This window comes from Heptranchias perlo, chromosome 21, assembly GCF_035084215.1.
Source record: "Heptranchias perlo isolate sHepPer1 chromosome 21, sHepPer1.hap1, whole genome shotgun sequence".
NCBI lineage: Eukaryota > Metazoa > Chordata > Chondrichthyes > Hexanchiformes > Hexanchidae > Heptranchias > Heptranchias perlo.
Window position 1 is genome coordinate 48,061,120 of NC_090345.1, and position 12,896 is coordinate 48,074,015.

Genomic DNA, 12,896 nt, shown 5'->3' on the forward strand with positions numbered 1-12,896 from the left:
ATAGATTTCTAGACACAGAAGGCATCAAGGGGTATGGGGAGAGAGCGGGAATATGGTATTGAGATAGAGGATCAGCCACGATCATATTGAATGGCGGAGCAGGCTCGAAGGGCCAAATAGCCTACTGCTACTCCTATTTTCTATGTTTCAATGATTGAGCATCCACAGCCCTCTAGGGTAGAGAATTCTTAAGATTCATAACCCTTTGAAGAAATATTTCTTCACTGTTTCAATGCACCTGCTGCCCTTGAGTTTGAGAAGTGCTGCTGAAGAAGCCTTGTACAACTGCAGCCATGGTGGAGGGAGTGGATGTTTAAGGCAGTGGATGGGGTGCCGATAAAGCGGTCTGCTTTGTCCTGGATAATGTCGAGCTTCTTGATCACTTTTGAAGCTGCACTCTTCCAGGCAAGTGGAGAGTCTTCCATCAAACTCTTGACTTGTGCCTTATAGGTGGTGGAGAGATTTTGGGGAGTCAGGTGAGCCACTCGCCACAGAATACCCAGCCTTTGACTTTCTCTGGTAGCCACAGTATGGGTGTGTCTGGTCCAGTTCAATTTCTGGTCAATGATGACCCCATGGATGTTGATGATGGGGACCTTGGCAATGGTAATGCCAATGAATGTCATGGGGATGGTTATGCTCTTATGTTGGAAATGGTCATTGCCTGGCACTCCGTAAATTCCAAACAATCCAAAATGAAACCGCGCCTATCCTGTCCTACATGGTCATTACTCGTTCTCACTGACCTACACTCAAAGCATTAAAATCCTCATCTTCAAACCACTGCATAAATTCCAAATGATCCGACTGTGATCCCTTCTGAACCCCCTTCCTTTGCCCTACTATTGGAAAAGGCTTCAGCTGCTTCAAACCTGCTCTAAAACCCCTGCCTCTTCTCACTCAACAATTTACTCCCTAAACTTCGTCCTCTCCTCTCTCAACCTTAAAAAATCTTCACTAAACCTATCTTTTCAACAACTTTTGGTCAAACCCCTCCCCCACCCCCCAAATCTCTCCCTCGTGGCTCATCATTCATTACCTTTTCATAATTCTCCCTCCTCTCCATAAAGCGTTTTGAGTCATTTTCTATGATGGCCCCAGAGGCAATGACATTTACTGCAATTTTCATATCTAAGTGCTGTACAGATGTTGCTTCTTGACTGTAGGCCTAGTTAAGGAGCTCTCACAGGTCAGAAATCATGTCAGTGGTGACAGCTCATTGCAGATACAGGTATTTGCTCATCTGCAAAACTTTCCTAGCTTACTTTCATGCTTTAACGCTAGCTTCAATTGTGGAAAATTAATTCAGTATACCAATCAAGTAAAAAAAAAAGTAAACTTGCATAATTCCCGATATTTGCTGTTTAATGAGCAGAAAAGCCATTAACGCCAGGCCAGTGCATTACGAGGCATTATACCCCTTTACTCCCAGAAGCAATTTTAACGGCATGGGCAGAAGTTAGTAACTGCTCCATTAAACCTATGCATAAAATGATGATACTTCAATGAACAATTGGTTTGTGCACTAATACAGTGTACAGTGCAAATTAGCTCCCTTTGTGGTTTCAGCATTTTAAGATTCATAGGGACAAACACAAGTGGTCCAGTAGCTACAGCCTCAGATCTATGATTCTAAATTAGGAAGCTAAAGGCCAAATCTTGACTTATGTTTGGAAATGGGCCTTCCCTGCAGGCTGTAGGTTTAACAGTCTGGGCTATACTATCTGTGACAGGAAGAGAGGGCTCTTCCCACCTGACTGTCTTTCTTGATGCGTTAACTAAGAATGACACTGATATTCCCATTTGTGTGGCCAGTGAGGATAATGTGGATGTGGAATATTGGAGAAAGATAATACAAAAAAGATACAGATACATGAACTTAGTCAAATTGAAGAGATTATTTACGAGACCCATTTAGGTTATCATATACAGACCAAACTACCTTCAATGGTTTTTTGAAGTCTACGTTCTTGCTTTTCCTCAATACTTCCACAGTGTCTTCAACAATGTGCTCCCTTCGTACAATTAGCACAAGGCAAGGATTAACTGCATCAACCACAGGCAAGAAAAAGGATGAGAAGTTTTGCCTGTGTGCCTGGTCAACTGCCATCTGGAAAGTGGGAAAAAGTTAGTGGTCAGTATCAGTTTCATTTTCGAGATAGTATATTAGATTTTTTTTTTAAAAAGTGAGTAGGCAAGAAGGTGGCAGATGGAGTATAATGTGGGAAAATGTGAGGTTATTCACTTTGGTGAAGAATAGAACAGAATTTTTTTTTAAAATGGTGAGAAACTATTAAATGCTGGTGTTCAGAGAGACTTGGGTGTCCTCGTACATGAAACACAGGAAGTTAACATTCAGGTATAGCAAGCAATTAGGAAGGCAAATGGTACGTTGGCCTTCATTGCAAGGGGGTTGGAGTACAAGAGTAAGGAAGTCTTGCCGCAATTATGCGGGGCTTTGGTGAGACAACTGGAATACTGTGTACAGTTTTGGTCTCCTTACCTAAGGAAGGGTATACTTGCCTTAGAGGTGGTGCAACAAAGGTTCACTAGATTGATTCCTGGGATGAGAGGGTTGTCCTATGAGGAGAGATTGAGTAGAATGGGCCTATACTCTCTGGAATTTAGAAGAATGAGGGGTGATTGAAACATACAAGATTCTGAGGGAGCTTGACAGGGTAGATGCTGAGAGGCTGTTTCCCCACGCTGGAGAGTCTAGAACTAAGGGGTCGGAGCTAGAATAACTTTCCAACGCATTAAGCCCTTTAATGGAGTCTAAAGCAAGATTCACACATTGAAAAGATGTGCAAATGAAGGTGATCACCTGCTGGGAAGGGTCCCTAACAGTCAAACATTTTAAAACCAGGAATTGGCACAGGCTGATAGATGGTACAGATGTTTTATAAACCAGGCCAGTTCTTAAGATGGTACCAGTGAAACAGTCACTTGATATTTTAAATTTGCAGCATCCTTTTACATAAAAATTCAACATTTACATCAAATGAAACCGCCCTAAAAATAAAGGTCCCTTAAAATTTGTTGCCTTCATTTTATTTAAAGACAAGCCATTCATGTCACACAAGCCTAATTAAACTGAATAGCACAATACTAAATAGGAAGACATCAAATGAGGCATTAATCATTTTATTTCTGAACTGTTACATAACAATTATCTACATTTTAATGGACTGTGCCAGATTAAAAGAGAATGTTCTCACCTGCATTTGTAAGATGGCATCTGTCTGTAAGAGTGTTGTTTTTGCTTGGGCATCAAATACAAATGGATAAGTACAAATTGTAATTGGCATATCCGGCATCTAAAAATAATTGAAAAAAAAATTAAGCTTGCATCACATGGAGTGAAGACATTTCCCATTTTAAATTTTAAAGTAACTAGTCACACATTCAGCACAAGTTGGACTGGAGTCCAAAAGGTAGATTTCAGAACAAAACATTTAAATAGATGCACAATACAAATACGGGTGACAGGCAGAAAGTGCCAAGCTCGACACGTGCTCACTGAGGTCCTAAAACATTGACAGGAAGGCAGCAAAATCACAGTCAAGAGGAGAAAGAAGAATTAGTGTTCGCCCATATGAATTTACAAATCCAAATAATGAAAAGTAAGAACTTGCATTTATATAGCGCCTTTCACAACCTCAGGATGTTCCAAAGCACTTTACAGCCAATGAACTACTTTTGAAGTGTAGTCACTGTTGTAATGCAGCAAACACGGCAGCCAATTTGCACACAGCAAGGTCCCACAAACAGCAATGCGATAATGACCAGTCAATCTGTTTTAGTATTGTTGATTGCAGAATAAATATTTTTTTTTATTCGTTCATGGGATGTGGGCGTCGCTGGTGAGGCCGGCATTTATTGCCCATCCCTAATTGCCCTTGAGAAGGTGGTGGTGAGCCGCCTTCTTGAACCGCTGCAGTCCGTGTGGTGAAGGTTCTCCCACAGTGCTGTTAGGAAGGCAGTTCCAGGATTTTGACTCAGCGACGATGAACGGCGATATATTTCCAAGTCGGGATGGTGTGTGACTTGGAGGGGAACATGCAGGTGGTGTTGTTCCCATGTGCCTGCTGCTCTTGTCCTTCTAGGTGGTAGAGGTCGCGGGTTTGGGAGGTGCTGTCGAAGAAGCCTTGGCGAGTTGCTGCAGTGCATCCTGTGGATGGTACACACTGCAGCCACAGTGCGCCGGTGGTGAAGGGAGTGAATGTTTAGGGTGGTGGATAGGGTGCCAATCAAGCGGGCTGCTTTATCTTGGATGGTGTCGAGCTTCTTGAGTGTTGTTGGAGCTGCACTCATTCAAGCAAGTGGAGAGTATTCCATCACACTCCTAACTTGTGCCTTGTAGATGGTGGAAAGGCTTTGGGGAGTCAGGAGGTGAGTCACTCGCCGCAGAATACCCAGCCTCTGACCTGCTCTCGTAGCCATAGTATTTATATGGCTGGTCCAGTTAAGTTTCTGGTCAATGGTGACCCCCAGGATGTTGATGGTGGGGGATTCGGCGATGGTAATGCCGTTGAACGTCAAGGGGAGGTGGTTAGACTCTCTCTTGTTGGAGATGGTCATTGCCTGGCACTTATCTGGCGCGAATGTTACTTGCCACTTATGAGCCCAAGCCTGGATGTTGTCCAGGTCTTGCTGCATGCGGGCTCGGACTGCTTAATTATCTGAGGGGTTGCGAATGGAACTGAACACTGTGCAATCATCAGAGAACATCCCGATTTCTGACCTTATGATGGAGGGAAGGTCAGTGATGAAGCAGCTGAAGATGGTTGGGCCTCGGACACTGCCCTGAGGAACTCCTGCAGCAATGTCCTGGGGTTGAGATGACTGGCCTCCAACAACCACTACCATCTTCCTTTGCGCTAGGTATGACTCCAGCCACTGGAGAGTTTTCCCCCCGATTCCCATTGACTTCAATTTTACTAGGGCTCCTTGGTGCCACACTCGGTCAAATGCTGCCTTGATGTCAAGGGCAGTCAGTCTCACCTCCCATCTGGAATTCAGCTCTTTTGTCCATGTTTGGACCAAGGCTGTAATGAGGTCTGGAGCCGAGTGGTTCTTGGGCTGTGGGAAGAACTTCCCTGCTCTTCTTCGAAATAGTGCCATGGGATCGTTTACATCCATGAGAGGGCAGACAGCCTCAGTTTAACATTTCATCTAAAAATCGGCACCTTCGACAGTGCAGCACTCCCTCCGAACTGCATTATCAGCCTTGATTTAGAGGCAAGGCCATTCTAAATTTCTTCAAAAGTAATTATTTGGCTGTGAAGTTCTTTGGGACATCATGAGGATGCAAAAGGCATTATGTAAATGCAAGTTTGTTCTTCTCCTCTGTCCCAGGCTTATAATATCCTTTCATTTCACCCTTAGCTTTTGTCATCGAAGCTGACGTTTCTCGCTTGCTATTCTTTCTACAATTCTTGGTTATACATTCAACCTCCGCTCTCAATTTTTTTTTTGTCTAATCTGTTTAGTTGTTGCTCTTCCCCTTTTTTTTTTAAAAAAAAAGCCTTGCCTCATTCTTCTCTTACTTATCCTCCTAATGGATAGATTTTAAGGCAAGTGGCACACAAATAAGAGAATACTGGGAGCCTGAAATTGTAAATTCCCTAATGCTTAGTTCCCTCACTTTATAATATATTGAAAATATTATGATACTTGTTAAGGTAAGTAGTCAAAACATTCCAAAGGAATTACACCTGTGGAGCAGAGTGTGGCAGGACAACATACAGTAGGAAAAAAAACTCACCTCAGGAACTATGGAAGAGGAAAAAAAAAACGATTTGGTAAAAGCAAGTCTACACGAGCTTTAAAAATAATGAAAGGAAGGAAGTAACTTAACCATAAAAAAATCTAAGATTAAACTGAAAGCCACCTGGGACCAATGGTAGCTGAAAGAGGCCTTAGTAAGCACAGGATTTAGAACTGCCTGACTGAGCTGCCAGCTCACCTGACAAAATCTAAAACGGTAAGAAAATTCTCGCATCCAAGCTTTGTCTGAAAGAGTATAAAGCAGCAATCTGCCAGAAGCAGGAAAGATCATGGAGCAACCAAGCAGCCAGGAAACAGAAACCCACCTGACGATTCAAAAGAATGTACATGCATATGAAATAAATGACCAAATTGTTGTATTTGGTGGTAATGGAGTACTGCAGTGGCGGAGATGCCATCTTTTGGATGAGATATTAAACCCATTCAGGTGAATGTAAAAGATCCCATAGCATTATTTGAAGAGTAGGAGTGCGCCCTGGTCAACATTCATCCGTCAACCAACATCCCCCGAATACAAATTTCTGGTCATTTAACTCGTTCTTGTTTGTGGGACCTTGCTGTGCGCATATTGACTATTGTGTTTCCCTACTTTATTAACAGTGACCACACTTCAAAAGTACTTCATTGGCTGTGAAGCGCTTTGGGATGGCCTGAGATGATGAAAAAGTACTATATAAATGCAAGTTCTTTCTTTCATTCTCCTAAGCTTACTGTATCACAAACTACTTTGTCTTTAATGTAAAACCTTCCTAAGGTGCTATATAAATGGAAACAGAAATAGAAACTGTGTTCATCCGTGTGTGTGTGTGTGTGTGTGTGTGTGTGTGTGTGTGTGTGTGGCGGGGGGGAGCCAGTCCAAGAGAGTAGGGCCGAGGCAGTTGAAGGTTCTGACACCAATGGTGGGGCAGAAGATTGAGCTGGGGGGTGGGGGCGATGTCTAGAAAATGGACAAAAGGCTAGAGTCGGTGGACCGGCAGGTATGAAATGGGGGTTGGGAGGGGAGGGAGGAGGAGGAAAGAGAGAGAAGGTGGTTGCAGGAATAGGGTTGGACAGAATCATGCAGGAATCTGAAGATGACATTAATGTATTAGAGGACAGGGAGCTAGTGAGGAGATGGATGAGCAAGGCTTAGTGCAGAATAGGTGGCTAAATGTTGGGCAAGTTGAAATTTGTAGAGAATGGGAGGTCAGCAAAAAACACAATGGAATAAATCGAGTCCAGAGGTGACAAAAACACAAGTGTTCCAGCAGCAAAGGGGAGATAGGGATAGAGGCAAGCAATGTTGCAAAGGTGGAAATTGTTGGTGCCAGATAGGATGTGGGGTTTGAAGTTCAGTTCAACATTGAACAGCACGACAAGATTTCATGTGGTCTTTTCCAACTCGAGTGAATGGCCGGAAAATGGGGTGGAAGCAACGGTTAGGGATCGGAGTTTATGGTGAGAGCCGAAAACAAAGGTTTTGGTCTTCCCTATCTATGGTTGTGGCTAATCCAGTGTTGTCCAATACATTACCCACTAGCCACATGTGGCTAATTGGGAACCCGATGAGGCTAATTGCATTTCTAATTGGTACATAAAAATGATTAATAAACAAAGTCATTGGGCACGTGATCTCAATACTTGTATTCCCACGGCATCAGCATATGCACTTTAATCTTTTTCAGCATTTATTGGTAAAATGGTAAGACGAAAAGCAGACTGCATGAGCATTTTTTGATCGTTTTGAATGCTTTACTTCCTTGTTTACTGAATGGTGACAGATGTTTGTTAGGTAAATATACACATGAAGAATATTTACATTCATTGTGTGAACATATGTAAAGCGTTTTCTATTAAAATGAGTGCATTTGGCTAAAACGAGTCACTGCAGCTACATATGTGGCTAGTCACCAATTTCGATTGGACAACACCAGGCTAATCCATGACAATATTAGACAGTCAGCATGGAGGTGGTTATGGTATCAAAAGAAGTGATGAGAGTATCGTCAGCACACACAATGAAGCTGACCTTGTGCCTGTAGATGATGTCGCCAAGGGTCAGCATAAAGATGAGGAAAAGGAGGGAGCCAAGGAAAAGAACCATGGCCGGGGTGGGGAGGGGGGAAAACTATAGAGATGACAGTGCAGGTGTAGGAAGAGAAGCCATTGCTGAAGATGAGCTGGCTGCATTCAGAGAGATGCGAACGGAACCACTGACTGGAGCACGGACAACACCATAGGGGAGATGGGAGAAGAAACCGCAGAGTGTAAAGGGATCAGGGATAGTGCGGAATGGAAAACTGCATGGATTTTGGGAGCAGGTGGTGAGGGTGGGAGGAGGATAAGATGTAGCGGAAGATTCAGATGGTCTCAATCTTGAAGACGAGGAAATCCGTAAGTTCTTTGCACACATTGTTGGGAGAGGAGCGGGAAAGGAATTTGAAGCAATTAAGCTTGAAGAAATGGCATCTTAGGTTGCCCTTGCCATCCAGGATAATCTTGGAGGAGTAGGTGGCTTTGGCTGAAGGGCATGTATTTGAGTCAGATCTGGCAACGGACAACCAAACTTATAAACAAACAAAATACATGGACAGGAAAAGATCAGCTGGTCCACCAAGTCTGTCCCATACTGTCAAGGTGCGACTTAAGCACACCATGACCCCCCCCTGCCAAACTGCGGCAAGTACGGCCCTCTGATTTGAGGGAATGAAGATGGGGGCTGTACCAAGAGGGACAAGGGAGACAAAGGCAGAGGCAAGGGAACAGTTAAGCAGGTCTAGAGTAGTAGAGATAACTCTCCTTATTGGGAAGTGTTCGGAGATATCTTCCAGCACAGGACCACCACTATATAAATGTAAGCTGATGACAATGATTCATTCAATGTTTATGAAAAAAAAAGCTCCCCACGTGCCACCTATATAAAAAAACCGAAGTGAACATGACTTTTAGATTTTCTTTTAAAGGCAATTTTGTCCCCTCTCTTTTCCAGCTCTCTGAAGGTATAGATCACTGGATTACAGTTCTGCAGGCAGAAGCCAACCTTCAATAACTCACCCAGATAGTCATTTTTTATTGGTGTGCCGAGCCAATCTAGTGTTGCCATGCTATTCAACTACAAAGTACACTGCAGCTGTACTCAATACTGTCATCACCCAGCAACTACATACACACTTTGCAGTAAAGGATGTGGGGGCACTATCTAGCAGTCAGGAGAACTTAGCTGATTTTCTTCTCACTAGCCTAGGAGCACAGAGACCAACTGTAGTGCTACTGAATTAAACCTGGAACTTTCTGGATCTTCTTGCCTCAGTTACACGCTTTATCCAACTTAGCCATCAGGAGGGCAGCTTCATGTTTCTGTATTAGATTATAGCCAAGCATTTTTCATTTATTAAGCTTGTAAATATGCAATTTTAAGTTATAATATTGAACTGTTTACTTTTTTTGCATTATTGCGCTTTCAATTAGATTTTTTAATTACAGGTCCCACGTAAATATAAGAGGTAATTCCATGATTTGGTAGTCCCACCTGTGTCCCATGCTTCCTATCAGCATGGCTCCTCTCTGGAAGTGCAGGACCACAGATTTATCCCTCCAGCAAAAACATACATGAAAACTATCAAAAGTTGTAAACAAGAGAAAGTCCAATGAAGTGTAAGTATTCAGAGTTCATTAAATATAGACATAAGAAAGTTTTACTTACAACTCCATATACTTGGTGTTGAATCCAGTTTACATAATCATTCCTGATGTCTATCAGGTCTTGTACTTCATGAATGTAGAATTTGTCATACTGAATTATCTGCCCAGCTTTCTCATTTACCTGCATTAACAAATCGTAACCATTCAGAAATTGGATTTCAAAGAACATTGATTTTAAAATGAGTTTAGACAACCGCAACTGTACACAGACCAGAATCTAATATCACAATATCAAATGTCAAGAATTTGTGTATGCAGTTTGCTGTGGACTCACCCTATGCAGAATTGCCAATACCTCCAGGGCAGTTTTCAGAAAATTATTCCATGTCCTTCGCTCAGAGTGAGCCATTACAACCTTGGTTAGTTTCAGAAGATATACTACAACATCCTTATAAAGTTCCACAACCTTCTGAAAGAACGCAGATTCAAGCGCACTCCACCAGTTTTCTATGGTTAATGATTCAGGATGTGTAAATGACTTTGCAATACATCGAAATAAAACATGTACTACGCTATTAGTTATTTAAGTTTAATTTCAAAAGTACTGATTTTCAAGTTGCCTTTTACGTCAGTTTTAAAAGGGTGCAATAGAAATGCTAAAATCCCAACCTATATTTTAAATAATAGGCTGTAACCAATATTATGTAGTCTTGAATACACAAAGTGACATCAGAAATGTGCTGCAATGAAGGAGTAGAGAAGAACTAGTGAACAGAGTGCTGAGAGCTCCATATCACTGGGTTTTAGAACACAGCTGTTTCAAAATAACATTTGAGAGATAAGGGCTTTGGAATTCTCAAATCAGCATATTTTCAGTTAATTCTTTACATATACAGCCATTTATTCGTTATTTTAAAAAAATAGAATCTAACATAAATGAAAGTCAATTACGGTGTCACACTAGTACAAATTCTTGCTGATTAGAAGTCACATCCACATTTAAACATGATCAATTGTCAAACTAGAGCCCTTTACTTAAGGGATTGAAATAAAGTTTAAGTAACTATTTCCACAACAAATGTCAAAGTAATTCTCGCTCCAGATTTTTAATTAATTATTATTTTTTCAAGTGGTAATAATTTTACAAAATATATTTACCGAGTACTTTCAGTGGCATTTTTTCAAGCCTCACAATAGCCATTCCAAATGGAATGGCTAGCGTTACATAGTTGTTGACATCGTTCATGGGAGGGCACTCTGGAAGAGTAACATAGATCCTCAAGGCCTCTATATCAGGGGGGGAATTGGACAGTCTTGGGATCAAATTTTTCTCCATACTAGCTGCTACCTAGAGACAAACCAAGAGATATTGGTTAATAATCAGAAGCAGCATTGATCTCTACCTACTGCTAGAACTCAAGGACCCAATTCTAAATCTGTATTTTAATTCCTCAAGTTAAAAGTTTACAGATATGAGTTACATCAACAAGAGGAATGTTCATGCAAAGTTTGAGTAAGTGTATAACTGAACAGAGAAGTCCAAGACACTGGAAACATTTATTGTGACCAATGACAATTAATGTTTAACATAATGCTTTTGTTCCATTAAACTGGAACAGCAATTCTTAGAACATATATCAAGAAAAGCAGTGGTCCCAGCACTGGCCCCTGGGGAACACCACTGTACACCTCCCTCCAGTCCGAAAATCAACCGTTCACCACTACTCTCTATTTCTTGTCCCTTAGCCAATTCTGTATCCACGTTGCTACTGCCCCCTTTATTCCAGGGCCGCAACCTTGATGATAAGACTACCATGCGGCACTTTAGCAAACATCTTTTGAAAGTCCATATACACATCAACTACATTGTCCTCATCTACCCTCTCTGTTACCTCATCAAAAAACTCTATTAAGTTAGTTAAACATGATTTGTCTTTAACAAATCCATGCTGATTTTCCCTAATCAATTCAACCGTATCCAAATGACTGTTAATTCTGTCCCAGATTATCGTTTGTAAATGTTTCCCCACCACTGAGGTTAAACTGACTGGCCTATAGTTGCTGGGTTTATCCTTACACCCTTTTTTCAACAAGGGGGTAACATTTGCAATTCTCCAGTCCTCTGGCACCACCCCCGTATCTACGGATGTTTGGAAGATTATGGCCAGTACCTCCGCAATTTTCACCCTTACTTCCCTCAGCAACCTAGGATGCATCCCATCTGGACCAGGTGACTTATCTACTTTAAGTACAGCTAGCCTTTCAAGTACCTCTATCAATTTTTAGCCCTGATGTGGAGATGCCGGTGATGGACTGGGGTGTACAAATGTAAGGAATCTTACAGCACCAGGTTATAGTCCAACAGTTTTATTTGAAAATCTCAAGCTTTCGGAGGCTTTCTCCTTCATCACCTGACGAAGGAGAAAGCCTCCGAAAGCTTGTGATTTTCAAATAAAACTGTTGGACTATAACCTGGTGTTGTAAGATTCCTTACATTTTTAGCCCATTCAGTATCTCAACTATATCTTCCTTTACTGAGACTCTGGCAGCATCTTCTTCCTTAGTAAAGACAGATGCAAAGTACTCATTTAGTACCTCAGCCATCCCCTCTGTCCATAAGAAGATCTCCTTTATGGTCCCTAATTGGCCCCACCCCTCCTCTTACAACCCGTTTACTATTTACATACCTGTAGAATACTTTTGGACTCCCTTTTATGTTGGCCGCCAGTCTATTCTCATACTCTCTCTTTGCCATCTTTATTCCCTTTTTCACTTTCCCTCTGAACTTTCTATATTCTGCCTGGTTCTCACTTGTGTTATCAACCTGACATCTGTCACACGCCCCTTTTTTCCGTTTCATCTTACTCACTATCTCTGGTCATCCAGGGAGCTCTGGCTTTAGTTGTCCTATCTTTCTGCCTCATGGGAATGTGCCTAGACTGTACCTGAACCATCTCCTCTTTAAAGGCTGCCCACTGTTGAATTACAGTTTTGCTTGCCAATCTTTGATTCCAATTTACCTGGGTCCGATCTGTTCTCATCCCATTGAAATTGGCCCTCCTCCAATTGAGCATTTTTACTTTGTCCTTTTCCATAGCTATTCTAAACCTTATGATACTATGATCGCAGCTCCCTTAATACTCTCTTGTACTTGCTCCACTTGGCCCACCTCATTCCTTAGAATCAAGTCCAGCAATGCCTTCTTCCTCGTTGGGCCCGAAACGTACTGGTCACGAAAGCTATCCTGATCACATTTCAAAAATTCCGCCCCCTCTGTGCAACCTTATATTATTGTTATCCCAGCCTATATTAGAATAGTTGATGTCTCCAGTTATCACTACTCTATGGCTTTTGCAGCTCACTATAATTTCCCTACAAATTTGCTCCTCTATATCCTTCTCACTAGTTGGTAGCCTATAGAATACACGTAGTGTAATCATAGAATCATAGAAGTTACAACATGGAAACAGGCCCTTCGGCCCAAC

At 41.9% G+C, this 12,896-nt stretch overlaps 1 protein-coding gene across 4 annotated transcripts in view; it reads right to left on the bottom strand.

Moving 5' to 3' along the window:
* The window catches only part of herc4 (HECT and RLD domain containing E3 ubiquitin protein ligase 4), a 124,184-nt gene that overhangs the window by 36,963 nt on the left and 74,325 nt on the right, over positions 1 to 12,896 (bottom strand). For all 4 annotated transcript variants that reach the window (XM_068002623.1, XM_068002624.1, XM_068002626.1 and 1 more), the window contains 5 exons: positions 10,570 to 10,759; positions 9,746 to 9,918; positions 9,473 to 9,592; positions 3,219 to 3,317; positions 1,943 to 2,110 (listed from right to left, as the gene is read on the bottom strand). In XM_068002623.1, coding sequence (XP_067858724.1) covers positions 1,943 to 2,110; positions 3,219 to 3,317; positions 9,473 to 9,592; positions 9,746 to 9,918; positions 10,570 to 10,759 — 750 coding nt within the window. The remainder of the gene's footprint in view (positions 1 to 1,942; positions 2,111 to 3,218; positions 3,318 to 9,472; positions 9,593 to 9,745; positions 9,919 to 10,569; positions 10,760 to 12,896) is intronic.